At 43.7% G+C, this 27,029-nt stretch overlaps 1 protein-coding gene across 1 annotated transcript in view; it reads left to right on the top strand.

Moving 5' to 3' along the window:
* Positions 1–27,029, top strand: part of CACNA1E (calcium voltage-gated channel subunit alpha1 E) — a 485,501-nt gene that overhangs the window by 104,985 nt on the left and 353,487 nt on the right. The window contains 2 exon segments of the mRNA XM_048497813.1: positions 14,621–14,726; positions 16,730–16,869. Coding sequence (XP_048353770.1) covers positions 14,621–14,726; positions 16,730–16,869 — 246 coding nt within the window.

Raw genomic sequence — 27,029 nt, 5'->3', positions numbered from 1 at the left:
CACAGATGCAGGCGAAACATCAGGAGAGAATGCTGCTGGAACACGGCCATACAGCCCGGAAACCACACAGCACCCCGGTGGCATTATATTTCTAAATATCGGATGCTGAGGATGAATTCAGAGGTTTGCCATGTGAGCTCTCCCCTAGGGATGCTAACCTCCAGGGAGGACTTGGGGATCCCCTAGAACAGGGGTCTGCAACCTGCGGCTCTCCAGATGTCCATGGACTACAATTCCCATCAGGTTGATGGGAATTGTAGTCCATGAACATCTGGAGAGCCGCAGGTTGCAGACCCCTGCAGATAATATATTTAATCTCCAAGAAAGACAACTATACAGTCCAGATAACACAATAGAAGAATGAATTGGGCGGCCAATCACCTAAAAATTACACCAGAGACTGTATATATAATAGCAAGGTCTGTAATATGCTTATCAATACATGCAAATATCCATGCAATTATATCTTCAAACCAACACCATCATACAACATTGCATAAATGTACATATCAATAAATAAAAAAGTCTATTTCTATACTCCACAAGGTTGTTGTGTCAGTTATTTTGCAATTATTAGAGTAGTTCCATAGGTTTTCTTATGGTCGCTAATTGAATAAATAAACGTTTTTATGAATGACTGTATATTCCATCCATGATGCATCGCATATGGTGCCCCCGCAGGTTTCCAAACTTAGACATACAGTTATAATCCGTGGAAAAATAGATTATAAAATATTTCCACGGACTATAACTGTATGCGATGCATCATGGATGGAATATACATTCATTCATAAAAATGTTTATTCAATTAGCAACCATAAGAAATCCTATGGAACTACTCTAATAATTGCAATAGATTGTCCAGATCTCTGATGGATATCTAGGGACAAAATCAAGAGTCTAACCAGACAAGAAAATCTGGCTGAACCTCCTCCTGCCTTTTGAAATACTGGCAAGGAAAGCCCAGTTTGTGCTGTGTAGATGTCTAGGCCACGGACATGCTCCGGACCCAACATGACTTAATTTTGGATCCTAGGGCAATTCCAGGAAGTCTGTTTCCAAACGGAAGCGGAGAACAACAGTACGAATCCACTACTAGAATTCTCTGCCTTGTTACAGCTCTGGTTTGAGGAGACCTTATCTCAGGGATCGTCAGGATAGCAAGCAAGCTTTCCTTCTGAGCCATATAGGAAGGAAACTCTCTGAAGCTTTCTATCAGGTTGGCTCCTTGTGCCCCTTTGTCCTGATCCATCCATAGGTGTCAAACTCGAGGTCCCCCAGATGTTATGGACTACAGTTCCCATCATCCCTTGCCAGCATGATGCTGGCAGGGGATGATGGGAACTGTAGTCCATAACATTTGGAGGGCCGCGAGTTTGACACCTGTGCTTGTACTACTTGAATCTTCATTCTGACCCTTCATTCTGTTCTGTTATCTCTCTTACTTCTAAAGGGTTGTCAGCGTCGACCATCCCTTCTGTCCCCTGGTGCTCTGCAGATATGGATTTTTTCCCTCCTCTGAGAAGAAGCCCAAATCCTTTCTAGCAAGGCTGTAAGATTTTTTTATGGCTGGCTTTGAACCACCAGGGGTAAACTGCTAAAGGGCGATCGGGTTACAACAGCTCAGAAATTGAACGCGTGGCTTTTCAATTCACCGCCGCAAGGAGCTGGCCCAGCAAATTCCCCCTCCCTCCATCCTACTCTTTCACCTACCCCTCTGCCTGCCAAAAAGAACAGGATTCCAGGTGTGCAGCAACCTGGCAACCCTGAACTGATACAGGCAATTCAACCAGTTTGGATTTAATTTTGTTAGTATTGTGTGCTAAAAGAAAAAATAAGATAAGTGCTTCTGTGTTTTTATTTTTAAAGAATGCTACTACCCAATCTGGCTATGGATGCTATGCAAGAGGTGGGGCTCAAAACACCCCCATAAGCCACTAATCTGGATTACTGCCAGGTCACTGCTAACAACAAGCCAAGAAAACCCGTTTTGAGCTGATAAAAGATGGTCTGGGTTGGCATCGACATAGTTCCTTTATTGCATATAGTTGGGATTTAGATTAGCTCGGTTTGAGCTGCAGAAGGGGAAAGATGCTTTAGGTATAAAGTACGTGAGTTTTGTGGCTTTAGAGAAGAAATAGAAACCCTTTAATGTGAAGAAACTGCTTACTGGAGAAGAAAGCTGGGATGGAGGGAGATTGCAGAGAGCGCATTTTGACCTCATGGTGGTTAGACCAAAAAATAAATAAATCAGTAAAGGTGTTAAGAAAGCCCTAAGCGTAGCAAAACAAAGAGAAGCAGAGCAGACAAGAAGGATACAGGAAGTGACCTATCTAGCCACGTTAGCACAAGCATCCCCTCTAAAGTGCCAGGGTGCGCTGTACAAAAGAACACTGCGCAGTCCTCAACTTTCAACAGTATCTCAGGATGTAAATTCTGTTTGCCGAAACTTGCTTTGGTCCTTCTGCTGAAATGTTAGACAGTAAATCACATTGATCCCAACAAGGCCTGCTTCGGAATAAACATCGAAAGCAATGTATGGCATGATGGTGAACCATGCATCAGGAATTCCTCAGTTCCAGTCTGCCATGGACGTGCAGTGTGGCCTTGGGCATGCCTCTTTCAGCTCAAAAGGAAGATGAGAATGTTGTGGTGAACATGGTAGTCCTTGGCTCCTTCCGCACATGCAGAACAATGCACTTTCAATCCACTTTCAACGCTCTTTGCAACTGTATTTTACTGTGCGGAATAGCAAAATCCACTTGCAAAGTGGACTGTGGAAGTGGGCTAAAAGTGCATTGTTCTGCATGTGCAGAAGGGGGCCTTGTCTGAACTCCCTTGATTGTAAACAAGGTGAGGTTTGGATCAGATTGCTTTGATGTCCCCTAGCAAATTTTGTAAGGAGCAAAGTACTGTGCTGATCAGCTTTGCGCTTGTGCAACAGCCAATGGTTCATTGCAGCGTGCAGCTGTTTTTGCCCTGATCAAGAGCAAAATCATCTCATTTACCACAGAAGAGGAAGTAGGTCACAGGGTCACACTGTTTGGATTAAGTGGAAGCACTGGATCAAACTATTGAAATACTGGATCCAACTCTTGGCTTGAACAGGGTCGCTGGCTTGTTAGAGGACTTTTCCTGCTTCCAAAAAGGAATGCAGGCTTGTGGGATAAGGGAGAGGAGGAAACTTTTGGGGAGTTGTTACTACAGAGTTTAACACCTTTATAATTTCTTGCATTTACGGAACCTGGCCTGCAGCAACTTGACACTGTAATTTTTCCAGAATATTCACCATGTGGTGATATGTGGAAGTCAAAGATATGCTTTAATATGAAAGATATGCTTAAAATCTGCTTCTCCTCACTTTTTAGTTTTGTTAACCTCTGGCCTGCTGAAGAATTCTGAGGAACCCCAAAGCTTGCACATTCTTATGTGTCATTGGGTCTGTTCTAATAAAAGGCACCAAATAAATTGCCTTTTTGGTTTTTGCTTTTGAAATGGCACAGCTGTGAACTACTTGCCTACATGCTGCTTTGCTTTTAATGTCAATATGATCTGCAGGAATTAACCAGGATTGCACCATTGGATTGGGAGAAAACTGGGAATCTGATAGCACAAAAAGAAATGGGTAGGCTAGAACAGGGTCTTGGGTGCCAAAGAAACCTAAATGTCTCATTTTCCTTTTTGTATAGGTATCAGTCCAGTGGTGGCATCCAAAAATTTTAATAACAGGTTCCGATGGTGGTGGGATTCAAACAGTGGCGCCGCCGCACACACTCACCTCCAGTCCCTATTGGGTAGGGAGGTTGCTTTAGTAACCCCTTCTCGGCACTCAGAAAAAAATTAGTAACCATTTCTAGAGAAGTGATGAGAACTGGTTGGATCCCACCTCTGTATCGGTCCCTTTTGACTGACATTGACTTAATGTAATGCAACTTTAGCAAGGATTGAATTTTGAATGGCACAATTGTTGTTTTAGAACCTCCCTCTCTCAGAAGTCAACAGGATCAGCCTTGCTCCCGTGGCTGGCCTCTCATTCCATCACTAGGCCCGAAATTTGCCAGGAAGAAAATGATGGTGCATGGCAGGTGTTCCTATAACCCTGGCTGGGATCCATCGAGTTGCTTAGGAAACAACTCAACCGTCCCATGAAGGGAAACATATGAGGCAAATAGAGATAAATCAATACAAGAGCACCTGATTTTTATCATTTCCCTGAGGATCCAATGTGCAAAGCTGGAGCAGGGTACAGCCCCCACCCCCCACCCCGGCCATGGGTCATCCCCTGGAGAGCGATGAGTCTTCAGGGGCTGAGCAGAGCCCAGTAAGGCCAGACCAAGTTGGGGACCAACAAGGGCTGGACTCTGAAACTTCTCCCGACGCCTCAGCCACCCGAGCATTGCCAGTAATAAGTTGTGTCTGAGTTAAGACGTATGCATACCATGTTATTTTAAAATGGGGGGAAATGTAAAAAAATGATATTTTAATGGGAGGAAGAGAACAGATTTTGCGTTGAAGGTGGCATTCCTTCACTTTCTAGTTAGGCAAACACAACTGATACCCAGGGGATCCGTCTTAACAGAAACAGCTCCGGTGTAATGCTTATTTCCCTTCTTTTAAGCTAGTGTTAATTGCTTACAAGTTTTCGGGAAAGGGAGGAGGAGAAAAAGCAGAAACGAACAGAAGCCAAAATAGGCCAATGGCTCTATTCCAAGAAAAATAATCTGTATTCCGTTCTCTGTTGCAAGTATTACTGGCAGTGGATGGGGAAAAGGGAAACAAGTACTGCGACAAGAAGTGAAAGCCATTGGCTCTGGTGAAACCCCAGGGAAGTTTTGGGGCCTGTCTGGTGTTAATTCCATTCCCTCTTACCCTCTTTTGTAAAGAAGAAGAGTTTGGATTTATATTCCCCTTTTCTCTCCTGTAAGGAGACTCAAAGGGGCTTACAATCTTATTTCCCTCCACCACCACCACCAAACACCCTGTGAGGTGGGTGGGGCTGAGAGAGCTCCAAGGAACTGTGACTAGCCCAAGGTCACCCAGCTGGCATGTGTTGGAGTGCACAAGCTAACCTGGTTCACCAGATAAAGCCTCTACAGCTCAAGTGGCAGAGCTGGGAATCAAACCCGGTCCTCTAGTTTACAGTGCATTTGCTCTTAACTACTACACCACGCTGGCTCTCAAGGTGTGAGAAGGCTGGTCAGACCCTATCACAGACGGCTCGCTGCAGGAAATAGCGACACTAGGGTTGCAGGTGGGCCCTGTGGACATTAGCAGCTCAGGCGATTGCAGCTCCCCTTCAGTGAACAGAGAACTGATCTCCTTTGAGTTTGCTCTTCCAAGTATTAAGCTGCTTTGATGAGCATATCATTCAAGCAAGTAGAATAACCGTGACTAACCTGAGCTCGCCAGAGCTTGTTAAGCTAAGTGGAATCGTGCATGGTCAGTACTGGGATAGGAGACCACCGATGAAGTGTGGGGTTGCTATGCAGAGAGGAAGATGATGGCAAACCACCTTTGCTGATCTCTCGCTTTGAAAACCCGTGGCTCTGGGGTCGCTGTGACTCGACAGCCTGCAATTATTCACCTGCTTAGTGTGCTCCAGCTCCGAAACAATAAGTCAGAAAATCAGAAACAGGACAAGGCCAATGGGTGAAAGAGATGCTCTAGCATGACTTGAAAACTCCTCCCTGCTCTTTAAATGTACTCTCTCCCCTTATCCTCATGGGGTCCCGACAAGAAGAATGAAAAATAATTGGATCAGCCAACCAACACAATTGGAAGGAAGGAAGTTCCCTAAGAGTAGCAATCTACACATCAAAGGGAGAGCAGTAGAGAAAAGGTGCCTAGTGTCTTGACCCCCTCTAGCCATCTGACTCACGGATCAGTCCCCCTCTATCATGGAGGCAGGAGACCATGCAAAGTCCTTCATTTCCAACAGGTTTTCCCTGGAAGTGATGTCACTCTGTCGCTCCGCTGTGTCTGGCAATCCTACAAATCCACCCTTATAGGTCACCTGTCAGCTTCTATATTGATTTTTATAGAGAGGGGGAAATGCCATTGATGTTCTAACAGGCAGGAAGGGCACAGAGAAAACATTCACCCTTGACGGCTGTGCCAGTCAGCCTCATCGCCAGTGCAGGAAATCTGGTCATTTTGTCTTGTGACAAGCGCTTGCTTACGCAGCCAAAGCAGGCCTTTTAAGTGGTAGCCTGGCTTTGTTTCAACGAACGCCATGCTGGGCTGGTATGATTTATTCTCGTTCTGAAGCAGACCTTCCTAACCCTGCATTCAGCACCCTGGGGTTCCTTCCTTAATTAAGCTAAACAAATCTTCACCCTGTGATTTTGGCCTCCGGGCACATTGATTTCACAAGCATATATCCATTTCCTAACATTTTAGCCTTCTAGCCCCTCCCCAGTGACTATCTGCTAGCAATCACTGGCCCACCCTTTCACCCAGGCTGCCAGTTTCAGGACTTCCTGCGGGAAAGGAATAATTGTTAAACCAAATTAAAGTCAGAATGCAGCAAGGTTAAGTTGCAGGAGGGAGAGGATGTAGTTCCCCTGACCCACGCGTTCTGTTATAATTTAAAAATGGGTAATCTTCATGTTTGGGGTAACTGAAAAAAGGGAAAACTCATATACCAAATCTTGCTTCCCTGTTCCTGTTTTGAAAGTAAGAATGTCAATTCGCTTTAAAACAGGGCAGCTTTTGCTACTGCCTGCATAGTTGGACTAGAGTCTGTAGACCTGGGTCTAAATCTCTATTCTTTTGTGGCTGCTTACTGAGGCATCAAGGGGATGAAAGCAGTGGTAGGATCCAAAAATGTTAGTAACAGGTTCCCATGGTGGTGGGATTCAAACAGTGGCATAGCGCCAATGGGGCTGGGCGGGGCACGACGGGGGCGTGGTCGGGCATTCCGGGGGCAGGGCATTAATAATTTCTCTGCTACTGTAAAAAACCTCTTACTGTAAAAAAAGTTCCTAATTTCCAGCTGGTATCTTTCTGTCCGTAATTTAAACTCATTATAGCAAGTCCTATCGTCTACTGCCAACAGAAACAACGACTTCTCCTCTAATTGACTGCGTGTCAAATACTTAATACTTTCAAATACTTAATTTTGTTTCTAGAAATCAAAAGAAGGATACTTTCCTTAAACAAGGAACTTTACCATATTTCTAAAACATGTTTTTAAAACAGCACAACAGGGAGAATTATCCCGTTTTCTACCTTCGCTAACCAGCCACATAGGAAATAACGGAAAAGCAGACCCAATTAGTAACCCCTTCTCGTCACACACAAATAATTAGTAACCCACTCTCAGGAACTGGTGAGAACCTGCTGGATCCCACCTCTGGATGAAAGTGAATTCACATGTATTTCCCCAGTTGCACATTTCCCCAGTTGGGCAAACAGCAGTTCCTCAGGGCTGTTACAGGTCAGGAAAATGACCCAGCAGGGAAGGCTGAAGCCTCTGTCTCTGCAAACCCATGGTTCTGATCCAAACTGGTCACCTGAGAATCTTAAGTTCTAGCTAGAATCCCCAGTGTCCACCGGCAAGGCACTGGGCACTGTGTAGTTAGATAACTCAGGCTTGTATAGCTTCAGCAAGGTGGCTGGGTCGGGCTTGTGTGGTACAGGATGTATTTTGTCAGATCTGCAAAGCCAGGGTACATAGACCTTTGGCTATCTTTCCAGTTTATGCTTACTAGTACATCTTAACTAATCCTCAGTAGGGTCTTTTGTAGTGTGAATGGGAAGTGTGACCATGAAGTGCATGAAACGACAGGATACAGATTGAAAATTCATGTTAAGCTAATGAGAAATGGATTTTTTTTAAGAGTGGGTTGGATCCAAAGGATCCGTCCCACTAGTGGTGGCAATTTCTATTGGCCCCAGGAACTTTCTAGTAATGCAAGAGCTTCTTTAATGCCTCTTGTGTGAAGGGAAGGTTCCTTCTGCCAGCGGAAGGAACCACTAGTAGCGAAATAGATTCACTGAGTCCAGTCTAGTGTTTTGCCTCAGGTTTTGTAATAATAACTTAAACACACACACTCACATAAGTTGCAGAAAACATTTATATGACATTATGACATTTCTTCCATCTGAATCGCTGATCTGCCAGAGTTGAATAATTAACCTATTAGCTGTAATTGCTGTTGCCAGGACAATAGCCAAATGGGAGCTGCCAACATTGGACACAGTGCCAAATTCAAATAAGTCATGATCTGTTAAATTTGTATTGGGACTGGTTGCTTAATTCTTTTCTGTGCTGCTGCTGTTTATGTGTGGGCGTGTTAAGTGCTGTCAAGTCGCTTCCAGCTCATGGTGATCCTATGAATCAGTGTCGTTCAAAGCATCCTCGCATTAACAGTCTTGCTCAGGTTCTGCAAACTGGGAGCTGTGGTTTCTGCACTCAACCTTCCTACCATGATTGTAGTTTCTAGTGACTCTTGGGAGTCACATGGGAGTCAAGCATGGTGTAGTAGTGGTTAACCTGGAGAACTGGGTTTGAGTGCCCACTCCTCCACTTGAGCTGGGAATCTTATCTGGTGAACTGGATTTGTTTCCCCACTCCTCCACATGAAGCCTGCTGGATGACCTTGGGCTAGTCACAGTTCTCTCAGAACTGTGCAAGGATTGTCATGCCCTTATATAAAGCCATGGTGCGACCGCACTTGGAGTACTGTGTTCAGTTCTGGTCTCCACATCTCAAAAAGGATATCGAAGAGATAGAAAAAGTGCAGAGAAGGGCAACAAGGATGATTGAGGGACTGGAGCACCTTCCTTATGAGAAGAGGCTGCAGCGTTTGGGACTCTTTAGTTTGGAGAGGAGACATCTGAGGGGGGATATGATTGAAGTCTATAAAATTATGCATGGGGTAGAAAATGTTGACAGAGAGAAATTTTTCTCTCTTTCTCACAATACTAGAACCAGGGGGCATTCATTGAAAATGCTGGGGGGAAGAATGAGGACTAATAAAAGGAAACACTTCTTCACGCAACGTGTGATTGGTGTTTGGAATATGCTGCCACAGGAGGTGTTGATGGCCACTAACCTGGATAGCTTTAAAAAGGGCTTGGACAGATTTATGGAGGAGAAGTCGATCTATGGCTACCAATCTTGATCCTTCTTGATCTGAAGTTGCAAATGCCTTAGCAGACCAGGTGCTCGGGAACAGCAGCAACAGAAGGCCATCGCTTTCACAGTCTGCATGTGAGCTCCCAAAGGCACCTGGTGGGCCACTGCAAGTAGTAGAGTGCTGGACTAGATGGACTCTGGTCTGATCCAGCAGGCTAGTTCTTCACTTTCTCAACGTAAGGGGTCTCAAAGTGGCTCACAAACTCCTTAGCTTTCCCTCGTCACAACAGACCCCTTGGGGGACTGAGTGATGATTGAGGGTAAAAACAAGGTAAATCCAAACATCTCTTCTCTTTTTTCCCCATTATAGGATCAAAGTCTGACAGCCTCAGTTTAGTCATTTACTATATATGTATAAATATTTTAAAAATGAGAACTAAAATATGAACTTGTTCAGGGTTAAGTGATGTCAGATTCTTGCGTTTTATGGTGGGGAGAGGCAGGAACAGAAGAATTACCTTACAGTCAGGTTCCAAAAGATGAAGTGACTTAGGTCTTACTTCAGAAAGTTTACGAACTGCTGGCGTAGGTAGCAAGGAATGACCAGCTGAGAGTCAGAGGTATTTTACTGTTGCTTCAAAGAGATCCCTCCTTGGCAGGCATCTCATTATCCCCTATCCCCAAGTTATATCACTTGCTTTCTTCTGCCTCCCATGGTTCAGTGTGGCTTGTTTACAGGGAAAAGGAATAATAATTTGGCCACATGAACTTTCCCTGTGTATGGTCACAGTGGTTTTATTTCCAAGAGTTGTTAAAGATCAGTGGAATCCAAAAGTGCACGTATGAATCTTTTTGGTTCAATGTCTGTTTTGGCTCCTGAGCCCATCAGATTCATTTCACTGGGAAAACTGCCAGACAGGCGCAAGGGAAGTTACATGTCTTGTTAAATGCAGCCGCTGGAAAGTCAAAGATCTGTATTCTTTGCAGGTCCATCTTAAATAAGGAGGAGCCCAACTTTTCTTCTTCCATAACCTTCACTGAAAATATTTTTGACATAGACGTGGAGTCTTAGAATTAGAAGATCTTAATAGATTGATTTATCTTGGTGCTTCTGTGACGGGAATTGCTAGTACAGAGGGAGAGTCATCAAGGGCTGATGCTGTTATTTAAAAAGAAAAGCTGCTTGGGGAGTGAGAAATGTAGAGCAAAGACGCAGTGTGTGTATGTGTCTGGGTGTTGGTTTTTGCAGTCAAATCATGGGTCAAGAGGGGTTTCAAAGCAAGAGACAAATTTAATTTAATTTAATTGTTTGGTTTATAAACTGCTCTCCTCCAACAAGCAGGGCTAAGAGAGCTGTACTACAATAGGTACAATTAAAATTATACAATTTAAAATTACAATTCCTTCAGAATGACACCCTTCTCTTTTCCCCCCACATATATGTATGGTGACTTCCAGCTACCTCACTATGGATCCAAACACGAATCTAGTTATGTGCTTGCAGTTAATATCTGCATTTTGTCACTTTTAGTCCTTCTTATAAAACTACTTTAGTCCAATACGCTGTTTTCATTTAAGTCTCGAATCTGCCATTATTTCTCTGTTTGTATATGTTTTCAATAAGTAGTCCGCAAAGGATTTCCAATCCTTAAGAAAATTGTCCATATTCTTGTCTCTTATAAATGCCGTCAGCCTAGCCATCTCTGCATATTCTGTGACTTTCAAAATCCAGTCTAGTTTTGTTGGAATGTTATTGTCCCTCCATTTGTATGCATATAAAATCCTTGCTGCAGTTGTCATATTTAGAAAAAGTGTTCTGTATTGATCAGGGATACCCTTCCCAATGGACCCCAACAAAAATGCCTCAGGTTTCTTTTCAATTGTTATTTTCATAATCTTTTGCATTAATATTCCAAAACGATTTTGCCTGTTTACATGTCTACCACATATGAAAAAAGAACCATTCTGTTGTTGACGTTTCCAGCATTTGTTTGATAATCTCTTATACATTTTAGACAATTTTTGATGTTAAATACCATCTATACATCATCTTATAATTTTCTTTCAAGTTATAACAAGCTGTAAATTTCAAATCTTTTTTCCATAATCTTTCCCATTGTTCCATTTGTATGTTTCTCCCCACATTATTAGCCCATTTTACCATCACTGATTTTACCCTCTCTTCCTCAGTATCCCACTTTAATAAAATATTATACATTTTAGTAATCAGTTTATCATCATTCATACATACGTTACTTTCAAATTCTATCATCTGTGTAACAAAACCTGTATTTTTGTTGTCTGTATTGTTGTTGTTAAAACGTTTCTAGTGATTGATAGCAACGGAACCAGTTTTTAACTATATCTTTCAATGCATCCAGTGGCTTGAGCTCCCATTTCTCATTATGGTACGTCAACAATTCTCTATAAGTAATCCATTTCTCCTGCATATTCACTTCTTTTCTTGAAAACGCTTCCACTGGGGACAACCATAAGGGAGTTACACTTGGGCATCCTTCTCTTTTTAACCCTGAGGGTAGGATTGATAACAAATATAAGATCAGCAAGAACATAAAACAGAAGAGAACATTAAAAAAAACCACATAAAAATGTAAAAATAGGAGAGGCCTGCTAGGTGAACTACCGTTGCTGTCCTCAGCCATGGACCTGGTAGAAAAACTCTGTCTTACAACCCCCACTGAACTGTGATAGGTCCCTTGGGCCCTGGTCTCATTGGTCAGAAAGTTCCACCAGCTTGAGGTCAGAGACAAAAAGGCCCCCGCCGAAGACAGCTGGACAGTTTTCAGGCCAGATCGCCAGTATATTGCTATTAGTCGAATATAATACTCTTAAAGGGGTATACTGGAGGTGGTTTGCTATTGTCTGCCTCTGTGTAGTAACACTGGACTTCTTTGGTGGTTTCCCATCCAAACACCAAACAGGGCTGACCCTGCTTAGTTTGCAAGATCTGATGAAATTGGGCTATCCGGGTCTGGGCAGTTTTTGGGAGAGGATTAACTCCTTCCTGACAGTCAGCAGTACTTTTACTGCAGATTCTGCCTGACAAATAATAAAAATGTGGCTTTGCTTTTTAAGACGGTGATTGAGCACCAGGTTCCATGACAGGTAATCAAGAAGATCTAGTCACCTCTCAGTTCCTCCACACCTAAGACTGGTCTTCTAGAGGAAGTGTCTGCTCTCCAGTGCTTGCCTTTCCTTGCTTGTGTAACCCACCTTGCTGGAATTAGGGACTCCATGATCTAAACCAGAGATCTTGTACATATATAGCTTAGCTAGCAAGCTTCCTTGAACTGTGTGCCCATAGGTCTCTGAGCCCTCTTTACAGGCCATTCCTGGGCTACTGTCCTGCACTTTTAAGTGTTGCCCTTAAGTTTAGCAGTATGTTGAGGAAGAACTGCTAGCTCATTGCAAATTGGCACTGGTCTTATCTCAAAGTCTGTTGAGTTGTATGATTCTTAACGTGTGTAAGACTGGACTTCTTTGAGAATCCCACAACCCTCCCACAAGATAAGTGATCTCTCTTCAGGGGCGTATCTGCCAGAGGAATATGGGGTATCACATGTTCCTGTGCACATGTCATCTAATCACATGGGGGGTGCAGGGTGGTAGACCTGGGTGCTGGCACTGGCCACAAGTGGTAGATCTAGGCGCCAGGGGCCTGGGGGCGTGGGTTAGATTTCCCTAGGCTCCATTTTCTTAGATACGCCTCTGACTCTCGTACAAACCAAGGGAGGGTTTGGAGAAGGTTCACACCTTTACATTTTACGTGAAGAAATTAATTGTTTGCAAGACTGATTCATCCTTGCATTAATGACCTTGACAAGTCAAAGTGGCACATTACTGTCAATCGCATCCTACGCAGCCTGCCAGAAAAGGAACTCTGCAGCAGGTAATATTGATAACAACAATAACTACAATAATAATCATATTTTGCAGCTGTTGAAAGCACTTTTCGCCGAGACAATTACCACCACCACGACCCCGCCCACCCCAAAGCAACCATTGAGCTGCCAATAGGAGAAGGTGACAGGTCAGGCTTTTTAGCAGTCCATTGGGGAGAGCTTAGTTTCCCACACAAAGTACCTTTGGAATAGCATCAGTGATGCTCAGTGATTGTTGTCTAGTGCTTCTCTACTCAGAGGCTGGCAAAATGGAAAGTGTGGAACCGGCATGACAAAAGAGTCTCTGGACAAACAGTCCCACGTTTCTGCACTTAGAAATGAAATTATCCTTGCTGTGCTTAGATTGCATGGCCCCTCCTTTCTTCCAAGGATCTACTATTTAGGCCCCAAGGATCCACTATTTAGGCCCCAAGGATCTACTATTTAGGCCCCTAAAGCAAATGTATAACGGGTTGCAGCTGGGATAAAGGAACCCGCTTTCCTGTTTTCACATCCACATGCATCCATGCAGGCAGTGATTGGAGCCCACAGAAGCAATCTGGGCTGCTGTCGTGACTTCGCACGGAGGCGCGTCTGTTTTTTTAATCACTTCCCACACATGTGTAGCTACACAGGCATGCACAGATGAACCCCCACAGCCATGCTGATATCCCACGATACGACCATCTGCACCTGCGTAGTTATGCAGATGCAAACCACAATTTTTTTTTAAAAAAAGGAGGCAAATAAAGCGCCTCCTGCCTGGCTGTTCGCTTACGAGCGGCTGCCACCCGGGATTTTTAAAAATGACTTATTTGTTTAGCGATTTAAAAAAAAACAGGTGGGGGGAAACAACATGGGGTAGACTAGTTTTGGGGGTGGGATCTGTGCAGAGCCCCCCCCCCCACGGGTTATTTAGCATCCTACGCCCGTGTTTATTGGTCCACGCGGAAGGAGCCCTAGTTATTCCATTTAGCCTTACTATCAACACTGCGAGGTAGGTTACGCTTGGAGATTAGGACTTGCTCAAGAAATATCCAATAAGCTTCATGGCTTAAACGAGGATTTGAGCCCAGGTCTTCCTGCCCTTCCCTGCTGCATGGCACTGGCTTCCCAGCAAACTGTGAAACTGCAGAGGTGGTTCCTAACCCCCCGATAGGAGGACAGCTGCCAATAAAGTTGGCTCTTTTCCTTGTGGCTCTTGGCTTCCAAGCAGCTTTATTAGAATGTTTTTCTGTGCTGCCCACCAGAAACGAAAGATTTTCTGCCCAATGCATGTGTGTGTCTTTGTGTGTGCGTGATCAACAAATTTTCATTGACCCATGACAAAGAGGAATATGTGTGGGAAAGATATGGAAGTCATTCAACTGCAGATGCAGAGGTGGAGCGCTCACTAGGACATGTAGGGTCACATGTCCCTGGGCACATGCCAGCTGGTCACGTGGGGAGTTGACAGAGAATTTCCCCCCACAACCCCTCCCTCGGCCCGGCCCTGCCAGGCTGCTCCTTCAGCTGGTCAAGTGTGTGGCGCCTGGAGCAGGTGTTGCCTCGGGTACCATTTCCCCACCCTACACTTCTCTGCAGATGTGTTCCACTTGTGTCATTCTCCTGTGTATTCCTTAACTTCGCCTTCCACTCCCTTCGAATACATGATTCTGCTGACCATCATTGCCAACTGCATCGTCCTGGCTTTGGAGCAACATCTCCCCGAGGATGATAAGACACCCATGTCTCGAAGATTAGTAAGTTGACTTTGGGGGGGCTGGTTGGTTTCTGGGTCTCCCGTCAGTCTTCTCTTCCTTTCTGGGCATGGATTCAGTTTTAAAAGGGGAAATGTGCTATTTGAATCACAACTGATGCAATGCACCCCACGAAGTCCTACTTCATGGGGTTTTCGAGGCAAGAAAAGAGCAGGAATGGCATGCTGTTGCTTTTTTTGGCTCAGCAGCCCTGGTTTTCCTGGGTGGTCTCCCACCCGAATCATGATCATGCTTAGTGTCTGCCTTGTGATCAGATGAGCAGTCAGAGCTAGTGCAGTTCAGTTTTTCCATGCTATAGTTTTGACCTTAAAGGTTGGATGTGTTCCTGATGGAAGCCACTGGGAACTCTGCCGTGTGACAGGGAGATCCCATGAGATCTATACTCCAGAGCTCTGGAACTGAAAACAAACGTTTTACTTCTAAAGAAGGAGCTGCTATTTCTGTAGGTCAATGTAATTGTTTATATAGCCAGAAATAGCCATAGCCTAGCCAAGACCTCCGGACTAACTCTTGCTTCAGTAAATACCTTCAGAAGACATGCAACATGTTTTTTACACTCGGACTGCACTGGTTGCATCCCAGTTCATAGCTCACATAATGTCCTTGTCTGACCCTACCAGACAAGGAAGAAGAAGAGTTTTGATTTATATCCCCTCTTTCTCTCCTGTAAGGAGACTTGAAGGAGCTTACAATCTCGGGCCTTTCCCCACTCGAAGCGATCCCCCCTATGCCGCGTGCTGCTCTCAGCGCGCGGCATCCCTGGTGCGCTTCTTGGTAATTCCCCATCACCTTCCTCGCGCTGCTGGGTCATCAACAGGCTCTCGTTTTTTTCCAGCGAGACTCAGGGATGCCAAGCCAAGACTGAGGGTTTTCGACCGCGGCAGCGTCGGGGCGGCTTCGCTGTGGCCGCCCCTGTCGTGGGCAGTGCCCAAGGACCCCGCGCTACTTGAAGAGAGTAGCGCGGGGCTTAAGGTAAGTGGGAAAAGGCCCCTCCTTTCCCTTCCCCGCCCTCACAACAAACACCCTATGATGTAGGTGGGGCTGAGAGAGCTCGGAAGAACTGTGACTTGCCCAAGGTCACCCAGCTGTCATGTGTTGGAGTGCACAAACTAATCTGGTTCACCAGATAAGCCTCCACAGCTCAAGTGGCAGAGCGGGGACTCAAACCTGGTTCCCCAGATTAGAATGCACCTGATTTTAACCACTATACCATGCTGCCTCTCATGACAATACACAAACTAGGAACTGGGGTGTAAGCAGCACAGTCCAAGTGTGAGCAAGCAAGCCATATGCTCTTTAAAGGTTTCTATTGATCAAGGCTCAGAACTGGAAATTTATCAGCTCATTCTATCTGTTTTGAATAGACAGGACCATTCACCCAGACCACTGAGTTGACAAAAGGATCCCTTCTGCTGTTGCTCAGGCCAAGCCAAATGGCCATTTAGTTAGTTATAAGGGACAGGAAAATGCTATTATCTGCAAAAATATGTCCACAACTTTTGGGTTCATTCCCAACTTAGTTGCACAGGACTGGATCCATATAGGCAAAAACCTAACAAATCTGGGGTATTCATTTAAAAATATTCTTGAAGAATGCCCTTCTAATGCCTTAGAAGTATCCCAAGTCAGTACAGTAGTTAATATAAGGAGGCAACGTCTTTTTTTGGTAGTAGAACCCACTGAATTCAGTAGTATTTACTTCCTAGTAATTACCCTTAGATTAGGTTGTAAAAACTACTATCAGGGACTTATATCCTGCCACTCTGTTCAGCCAAGCTTAAAGCCTTCCTCTAGCTCAAATAGCTTTTCTCTGATGGAAGAGATCTCCTTGGGTTGGACAAAGCATGAAACTAGGCCTCTCTTCCAAGGTTCTTCCATTCAAATATACCTGAGCAGAGAGGTAGGATATAAGCCAAGGGTTCTCTGGAGTTCATCCTGGCTATGTGTTGTTTCCTGTTCTGATCCTTTGTATTCTCTTCCTGTAGGAGAAGACAGAACCTTATTTCATTGGAATCTTTTGCTTTGAAGCTGGCATTAAAATAGTCGCACTGGGATTCGTTTTCCACAAGGGCTCATACCTCCGAAATGGCTGGAATGTAATGGATTTCATTGTTGTCCTGAGCGGGTAAGTTCCTCCTCTACATTTTGGAAATGGGATGGAAGATGGGGATGGGGTTACATGTCATTTGCAAGAATGAAGGATAGAAGGGAATGGCTTGTACCGTGAAAATAAAAAAGGAAGCTTTACCTTGTTCTAGATCAATTCCCATTCATTCCGAGGAGGCTGACTCAGGAGAACGTCCCAGTGCATTGCTTCAAAGTCACACATTGGGCTACTAAGCATTGCAACTGGTAATGCAAATCTCACTGATGGTTTTGTTTCTGCTATACTTCTTAGAGAGGATTTGTTACTCTTAACAGTGCCACTTTTGCAACGAATGACACAGGTGCCAGGGGAGAATGAGAAACTGGTTTTTTCCCCAGGAAAGCCCATAGAACAGGGGTAGGGAACCTGCGGCTCTCCAGATGTTCAGGAACTACAATTCCCATCAGCCTCTGTCAGCATGGGTGGAATCGTTCAAGCTATGCTGGTAGGGGGCTGATGGGAATCTGTAGTGTCCTGGGAACATCTGGAGAGCCTTGCAGGTTCCCTACCCCTGCCATAGAAGAATGTGGCTTAGGCCACATTTTTAGGTGGCTTACGTCTGCACCGCTGTACGGGGGCGTTCCCAGTCTGAAGCTCCTCTGGGAGCTGACTAAAGTCGGCTCCGCCCCCAGGAATGCCCCCCTCCACCCTGGCATCACCTCCCATGGCACAAAAATGATAGCGTAAGGGAAACTTCTGGGTTCTGGCATCACAGAGCTGGTGCCCCTACGCCATGCCTCTTAGCACAATTCTGGTGACCCTGAGGCTGGCGTGAGGGTCACGCCACATCCAATGTAATTTCAGCCCCTTCCCTTTGATCCAAAAGTTCTCTACAGGAGTGTATTAGAGAGCACCCTTTCAGATGTAGAAGGGGTCTTGAAATTGCCATATTATTGTTATTTTTGCTGTGAAAGCACAGCTGACTATGGTGACTCAGAAAGGTTTTTGAGGCAACAAACATTCAAAAGTGGTTTTATTGTTGTCTGCTTCTGCTTACTTGTTGGTCCTCAATTGGCAATAGCAGCAGAATGGAAAAAGTTAGAGCTTCTTTGGCAGGGTGGATGGTTCCACAATGTGTGGAATATTGCATTGCATTGCAATGTGTGGAATATTGCATCCAAAAGTCCAGTGTCCAGGTACATTTATGGAGCATTGAGAATTGTTTACAATTTTGGGGAAGAAGGTAAGAGAGAAAGTGTTTCTTTGCGCATTTTGTGAAGAAGGCAAGAGAGAAAGTGTTTCTTTATGGATTTTATTATAATTCCTCTTCATTTCTTCCTGTAGCTGGGAATATGAAATATGTTAAATTACAAATGTCATATTTTGAAGAGTCTGATATTAAATAGTTCCTGGTTGCCACAACTGGGCAGCCGCTTAGTTGGGTTTTGATTTTGGCATTTCCAGTAATATTGATCTGCCATATGAATGATACCTAATCAATAGGATTGGCAGCTCCAGGTTGGGAAATATCTGAAGGATTGGGAGTGGTGGGGCACATGAGGAAGGAGGGCAGTGAGCTTCCTTGGGAAGGGAGCCAGCTTCCCATAAAGTATTATAAATCATAGAAGACGGGAGAGAGGAGAAACTGTGCCCACTGCCGGCCACGCCATACCTCGGGCCGACAGCCCGGTCACACCTCCTCTAAGCATCTTCCACATAAGGCTGTCATGCCCCCCCAAGACTCCATGGTGCTAGCACTCACTGTGTCATATGGCTTTTCCACTTCTTTCCCAAAGCCACCATTTTCTCCAGGTAAATTATAGAATCATAGAGTTGGAAGAGACCTCAAAGATCATCAAGTCCCCTGCAATGCAGGAGCCAATACAACTCAAAAGCCCACTCCTGACAGATGACCATCCAGCCTTTCTTTAAAAACCTCCAAAGAAGGATTCTCCACCAAATTTGAGGTAGTGCATTCCACTGTCCAACAGCCCTGACTGTCAGGACGTTTTTTCTTCAGTGGAATCTCTTTTCCTTCACCTTGAACCCATTACTCTGGTCCTGGTCTCTGGAGCAGCAGAAAACAAGCTTGCTCCCTCACCAACATGACATCCCTTCAAATATCGTTCTAAAACATGGCTACCATGTCACCTTTTAACCTTCTCTTCACCAAACTAAACATACCCAGCTCCCTAAGTCTCTCTTCATGGCATGGATTTCAGACCTTTTACTATTTTGGTTGCCCTCCTCTGGACCTGTCCCATCTTCTCAATATCCTTCTTGAAATTGATCTCTGTCACCTGGAGATCAGTTGCAATAGCAGAAGATCACTAGCCACTGCCTAGAGATTGGCAGATCAAGCTACCATCTTCAGGGGTTCTGCCCATGAATGCTGAATGCAACGCTGAATTGTTCCACAAAGGCATAGCAAATCCATTCTTTTCTTCTTGCTGCACCTGCTCTTGTGCCTTGGGGAGTTTTAGCATGGTGGAGTCAAAAGCCTGTTTTGCAGAAAGCTGTGACAATACAATGTGATATATGGATATATGGGAAGGGAAGGATAGCAGTGTTTTTAGATGTTTGTTGTAGTTTTATGTGTGTGAACATAAGTATAACTTGCCTATAAAAGCAGTATTCCTGGGATGGTCAACCCGGGACCCATGGGTGGGTTCTGGTGCCAAGAGGAATGTTAACTGGCCCCTGACAGCCTGACTCAAAGAGTGTATTTTGAAAAAAGCTCACCTAAATTTTTGCTCTTCGAGAAGCTTATAAATTGCAGGCGCTAGAAATGTTCCATGGTTTAATGTTACATCTCAGAAGAAGAGCCTTTTAACTAATTGAGTAATTAAATTGTGGGATTCACTGCCCGTGAAAGTCCTGATGGCCATTTTCATAGAAGCCTTTCAAAGGGCATTAGGCAGATTGATGAAGGATATATCCGTCCATGGCTAGTAGCCATGGAGACTGAAGATACCTCTATAAACATGGTGAGAGGAAAGTTTTAGGGCACTTCCAGATGTACCATAATTATCAGTTTTTCCAGCATGGCCAATTGGCCATGCTGGAAGGGGCTGATGGGAATTGTAGTCCATAACATCTGGAGTGCCAAAGCTTCGCCACCACTGCTCTATGTCTACTGGTGGTCTACAGTCTGCATACCAGTGAAGAGAATGATTTGGCCTTTGTGCCCTATTTGTCAGCTCTCAATGACATTGGTTGGCTACTCTGTGAAACAGGATGCTGGAGTTGATAGACCGCTGGTCTGATCTTGCAGGGCTCTTCTTGTGTTTTTAGGAGAATAGCACAAAGGTAATATGCCTATGTGTATCCTTTTTTGCTAGATGCCACCATCTTTATTGTACTACTTGATCGTTCCATATATCTATCTGGAATGCTCTCCTCCTGTCCAGAATACAGAAATATCTCTGGCATTGTACATGCTTATGGATAGAGACAAAGTTTGTGGGTGGCTTGCCACTGAGGCAGAATTTGGGATTGTCCTTCCTTTAATGTTCGTTCCTGTACACTGGAGTTGTACACGAAGTACCCACTGCCCACCCAATTCCTTCTAACCCCTTCTGCAAATGCCCAGTGCAAGTGAAGAAAAAATACCTCTCCTGTCCATGTTTTCCATGGAGGAAATGAGGGTTTTCCTCTGGGTTTTTGTTCTGAATGTGTGGGTCAAGAGCAGGAAGGGACACTGGAATCCTATTCAAACTGTAAGGAGGGAAGGTGGCATGTTTTAGCCTGATTTTGACAGATCTTGGAAGCTAAGTTGGAAACTTAGCACTTGGATGGGAGACCACCAAGGAAGGCTCTGCAGAGGAAGGCAATGGCAAACCACCTCTGCTTCTCCCTTGCCTTGAAAGCTCCTGGCTGAGGTTGTCATAAATCAGTTACAACTTGACACTATGTATGCATGCATGTATGCATGCATGTATATAGAGATATATCCCATTTCCCCTTTCTAGGGCCACAAATAATTTATAGTTCCCATAGTGACTGTCTGTACTCACCTCACCGGTCTGTCTACTCTGCTCCTGGTTAATGCTTTGCCCTTCACTTCTGTTTATGACTGTGAGTCTCTCTAGCTTCTTTTGAACTAATAGATGTTTCTATGGAGATGACCTCTGTGCTCTGCCATTGAAGACAGGCATACAGTATTCGTCCAGTTTCCTGTTCTGGAAATGCTGCAAGGGACTGAAATGAAAGGAAGAGAGAGTTCAGTTAACTCAGATGAAGGGAATAGACTTCCACCTGTTTGGGGAGAGGCCATGGTTATGTGGGAGAACTTCTGTTTGGCATGTAGAAGACCCAAGGGTTCAATCCAAGCATCTCTAGCTAAAACAACAAGGTAATAGGTGTGGTGAAAGACCTCTGTCTGAGGTTTCAGAGAGCCTCCCCAAGTTTGCGTAGACAAAAAAAAAGGTAACAATAGGGTTAACTTTTAAAGCCTCTTCACTCCCTGGAGTAACTTGGCTGGGGGGCTTTTCCTGTATTCATGACACCTATATTCATGACACCTGAGAGCCAGCGTGGTGCAGTGGTTAAGAGCAGGTGGATTCTAATCTGGAGAACCAGGTTTGATTCCCCACTCCTCCACCTGAGTGGCAGAGGCTTATCTGGTGAAACAGATGTGTTTCTGCACTCTGACATTCCTGCTGGGTGACCTTGGGCTAGTCATAGTTCTTTGGAACTCTCTCAGCCCCACCTACCTCACAAGGTGTCTGTTGTGAAGAGAGGAAGGGAAAGGAACTTGAAAGTCACCTTGAGTCTCCTTACAGGAGAGAAAGGTGGGATATAAATCAAAACACTGCTGCTGCTGTTTCTTCTTCTTCTTCTTCTTCTTCTTCTTCTTCTTCTTCTTCTTCTTCTTCTTCTTCTTCTTCTTCTTCTTCTTCTTCTTCTTCTTCTTCTTCTTCTTCTTCTTCTTCTTCTTCTTCTTCTTCTTCTTCTTCTTCTTCTTCTTCTTCTTCTTCTTCTTCTTCTTCTTCTTCTTCTTCTTCTTCTTCATTGTGCACCAGGCATAATAATTACCTGACTTTGCTTGGTTCTATGCCAAGAGCAGTTAATATAAGGGTCCTTGATAACACCAGAGGAACATTACAAATTTTATAATTTTAAAAGAAGTATAAATGTTTTATTGTGTTTTATATGCAATTTTAATTATTATGTCTGAAACTTGTGCTCTCATGAGTTCAGATTATTAGTTATGCTTTCTGAAATCTATTTTGTGATATATACTGGTATATGACCCTGATAAAGTTGGATTTTGATTTGAGCCAGTTCTCAGATCTCCCCCTCCCAAATGGATGTGGGTTGCTCTAACTGTAGCTGATGTAGGCTGTTTATAACTGAAGGCTTTTGAAGAAAGATTTCTGGAGGACACCTTACAAATGTGCATAACTCTTTCCGACAGAACTGCATGTTTTCATAAGCAAAATTATTCCCTAGACAACATCAACTTGTTTTATAATTTATAGGGCTGAGATGAATGACGGATATGTGTGTGTGTGATAGAGATATGGGGGAGGGAGAGATTCTGCAACCATTTCTGTTGTTGTGAAATGCATCCCCTTTTGGGTGATTTTTATCAGAGAAGATGCAAAATGGGGTAAAAATGCAATGGAACCCCTCCACCACCAAGTAGGTGAATAGCTGTGTTGGTCTGCTGCAGAATAGCATGATTTGAGCCCAGTAACCCCTTGGATTTCCAGGCAGGATTGACAACAGACTAGAGAAAAATGGCCTGCCTCTTTAAGAGAGGCTTACTATGTGGTACAGGGCAGCTGAGGTTATGATTGGAATGAAGGTTAGTAAAATCACCTTTATTTGTTGCCAATCAGATGCCATTGAAGGGATAAGTTGAAAGACCAGTTTAGAAGCTAGAAGACCTGTTTCCAGGATATAAACTTTCCAAAGGTATCTGATAAAGGGAATTTTGATTCTCGAAAGCTTACATGTTAGAAATATTGCTACTGCACTTTAATCTTGCTATTCTGGAAGCAGCCTCCTCTGGAACTTTTCTTTAAAAAAAAATAATTCCATGTTCATAAACATAAAACTTCTAACCATTCAAGATGCATCCCCCACATTCCACCCATAGGAACATCGAATACCTCTCACTAGCAGCTAAACGTTCTAACATTATTTCCACTAATACGAAACTATACCCAATTATACCATTGTCAGTTCCATTCTTTGAATCACTCTTGACCACAGAAAGTCTACTCTGTTAGTATCTTTATTTTTCTGGTAAATCGCTAACTTCACTAGAATATTGACCTCCTTTATTTTTGATGACTCGTCATGTACCTTAGGGATATTTTTTGTTTTGTTTCTATTGCCTGACAAAAATCAGTCTGGCTGAAGAACAAAGGAGCTATTTGCTATTTGGAACTTTCTAGTACCTGCCATTCAGGCAGCTGCAGCAGCAACTCAGTTCCGAGTGACTCTTCAGAGTTACAGTTGGCGGATGTTTCTTTTTATTAGAAAAGAACCCTCTTTTCCTGTGACATCAGCCCTGGCCCAATTAGCCTTCAGATACATGGAAAGCAAGCCACCTTCCTCAACACACTCTGTTGCCTTTAAGATAAGATATTGTAATTTTGATACATGATGGTTTTTATGCCTAAGAAAGGTTTTTGATTGATTGATTGATTGATTGATTGATTGATTGATTGATTGATTGATTGATTGATTGATTGATTGATAAAGTGCCTTGTTTGCCTTTTTATTTGGGCTGTCCTAAGTTTTATAACCGTGTTTCTGCAAAATAATCACCCGTGATCTGAAATATATTAGATGGGAATGGTGGTGACTGTGGGCTGATTCACATGTTACCGATTCCAGTGGAGCCTTTTACTCCAATAAAAGTGGAGTCTAACATGCGCCTGGAACTTTGGGTAACGAACTCAGTTCCCAGGTGCACAGGGGCATTGTTTGGATCATGACTATAGTGCATGAGGACAGTGGGCTTCTTTCCTCCTGCACAGTTTTGCCAACCTGAAATTGCCCAAGGGAACCACTGTTTGCCCCAGGGGAAACTTAAATGTAGCTATCAGTACATGTACATTTCCCCAACATGGCAAATTAGGGACTCCCAGGGAAATGGGAACAAGAAGGGAAGGCCTAAATCCTTTCTCCCAACATGCTGCAGCCCAAAAGGAATTGCCCCCCCCCCGCACCCCGGTACCTGAGAATTGAGTTCCTTTCATGGAATTCCATAACTATGTCTGCTGTCCGCTATGTTGTCTTTGTAATATGTGAATTGCGCCCCATGCTCTGCCATTGGCACCACTGCTAAAATACATTTTTGAAAGCTTGTTAAATGTGTATATGTGTGTATGTGTGTATATCTCTGTCAGGCCACACCTAGTGTATGGTCCTGCGCAGCTGGGTTTTATAAAGACTGTCAAAGAAATAATACCCATGAATCAAACTTTTAGACAAAAAGAAAGATTTTTTGCTGTCCAGAATAGATCTATGACAGGGTGAGCTCTAGAGCAGAGTCACCCTCACCATACAAAAGACCTCATCTTTTACAGTTTCCAAGAATACAGACATCATAATTCATAATCATACCTGTGTATACCCATATGATCATTTTCCCCATACATGCTTTGTTCCTTCACATTAAAATCAAACGTGCTTGTCTGATTCTCCTTGTCACACAAATACTGGGATTTTCCTTTGCTCTTTCATTTGTGTGTCCCTCCCATTGGCAGGGCAATAAACTAAATTCTGTCTTTCTGGTTTTCCAACCTGATCACCAGTTTCCAATATTCCTAAGAGTGGGTTAGTTCCTTTTCACAGGGTGAAAGATTTCACATACAACTGATTCACTTTAAAAGGTTAAAAATGATTTTGACAAATATGCTATGTGATTCTAGTAGAATAGAATTATAGTAGAATACAAGTAGATATAAATCTCTCATTCTCATTTCAGTGTTCATTAAAATATAGAAAGACACATTTTCAATTATCTAATCAAATTCCTTTCTATTCTAACCTTTGATTTCTTTACTGCTATATTTATTTCACGTAGGCATCCCGTATAGCTAGTTTTGACAAACAAGTCTATAAAATATGTGTTTTCTGTCACGTCTTGGGCCTGTAGTGACCTTATAGATAATATCTTTTCTTGCCTGCTTAACTGCTGCGTGACTTCTGACAAAAGAGAAAGCTTGGTCTAGACAGAAAAACCTTTTTGAATCCTTTGGTTCTGTTAATCCATCTTTCTTTAATATCAAATACTGTTTTTAGACATTGATTTCCCCTATCTCTATATCTCTATATCTCTATATCTCTATGGATGGATGGATGGATGGATGGATGGATGGATGGATGGATGGATGGATGGATGGATGGATGGATGGATGGATGGATGGATGGATGGATGGATGGATGGATGGATGGATGGATGGATGGATGGATGGATGGATGGATGGATGGATGGATGGATGGATGGATGGATGGATGGATGGATGGATGGATGGATGGATGGATGGATGGATTTGATTTATGGGAGATTTATGGGAGAGAGGGAGAGAGAGGGAGAACTGTGGGAGAGGGATACTATTTTCCTTTGTGACAAAACAAACATTATTTCACCTGCCATTCAATATTGGTCAAACTTTGAAACTGGAGTCATTAGCAATCACTGAGTGGAATCAAATATGGGAAAACATTAGCTTCTAATTAGCATAATTATCAACATTAGAACATTGCCTATTAAGTGTGCATGCAGGCTTAGTGTTCACTGTCTGTGTGAAATAGGACACTATAGTTTACTCTAATTACGATCCTTGAGTCCCAGTCTCAGCAAGAGAGAGATGAGGAATGAATGGACCTGAAAATTGACTCTTTGCAGTCCCCCAGAGGAGGAGGGGGTCTTTTCATCCAACAGCCAGTGTTGGTTGCTGCAGGTGTCTGTGCTACATTTGTGCAAACTTATGCATGTTGTGATTACAAGAATGTATTGAAACCTCTGGTTCAAAACTCATCTCAGGTATGGGGTACTTTTAGGCTAGTTACCTCCAAAGTTACATGGGGGTAATCAAACTGGCTTATTATTTCAGTAATGCTCATGTGAAGTATTTAGACAGAAGTGCTACATCAACACAAAAAATAGAGGAGGATTATCATCATCCTCATTTTCAAATATAGCCTGCCTTAGTCACTGAGGGAAAGGAGCCCTGTGGTGCAGAGTGGTGAAGCTACAGTACTGCAGTCGAAGCTCTTGCTCACAACCTGAGTTTGATCCCAATAGAAGTCAGTTTTCAGGTAGTTGACTCAAGATTGACACAGCCTTCCATTCTTCCAAGGTCAGTAAAACCTAGCTTGCTGGGACAAAGGAACCAATTGCACAGCTCTTTGAAATGATGTAGTAAATATTAATACTATCTTATGAATATTTATTTGGGAGTGTTCTCCACTGGGATCCATGGGACTTTAAACATACACAGAATTAGGTTGACAGTTGATTTATAGACCACAAGGCTGTTGGTTTGCTGCCTATTTAATGCAGTGATCTTCGACCTTTCCAGACCTCAGTAACACCTGGTGGTGTGGGACCTAATGAGCTGTAAGCACATGGAAGGAAGTCATGTAGCATCATAGTCATGCGACAAGAAGAGTTATGACTTCATGCCACAAGTGTGTCTGGGACACTGAAAGGATGATCGTTGGTTGAAGGATGCCTGAGAGGGCAAGGAGAAAGCTTTTGCAGGGGGAAGAGTGTTTCTGAACATACTTGCTCCTGCTGCTCCACTTGTTTTACAACAGAGTTTCTGGCAATTCCTAGAGTGACATACCATCCCTTCCTAGGCTTATGACCCTAGGCAAGGCCATGAGCAATCAGGGGCCCTTCTCATCAAGAACCTAGGGCAGCTGTTGCCCATTGGCTAAGACCATTCCCGCAAAGAGAGGCAGGTGGTTTGTCAGTGGCATTTGTGCTTCCTGTGCTGGCACACTAGCAACAGTTATTCCAAAAAGCAGTAAAGAAAAAAAAGGCTGCTATCTGGAGACCTGTGCCCAGCAGGTCAGGTTCAGCGACCACTCTGCCTACCCCATGAGTTGCTGCACCCCACTGCCCTTCTGTATGTTTAAAAAAACCCCTTTTTTGCATAGCTGCTGTTTACTTGCTCGGGATATCATGAAATGTACTTGCTTTCTTTTAGACAATAAGAATTTTACAC

This window comes from Sphaerodactylus townsendi, linkage group LG05, assembly GCF_021028975.2.
Source record: "Sphaerodactylus townsendi isolate TG3544 linkage group LG05, MPM_Stown_v2.3, whole genome shotgun sequence".
Classification (NCBI taxonomy): Eukaryota; Metazoa; Chordata; class Lepidosauria; order Squamata; family Sphaerodactylidae; genus Sphaerodactylus; species Sphaerodactylus townsendi.
This window is presented reverse-complemented; position numbering and strand designations above follow the sequence as displayed.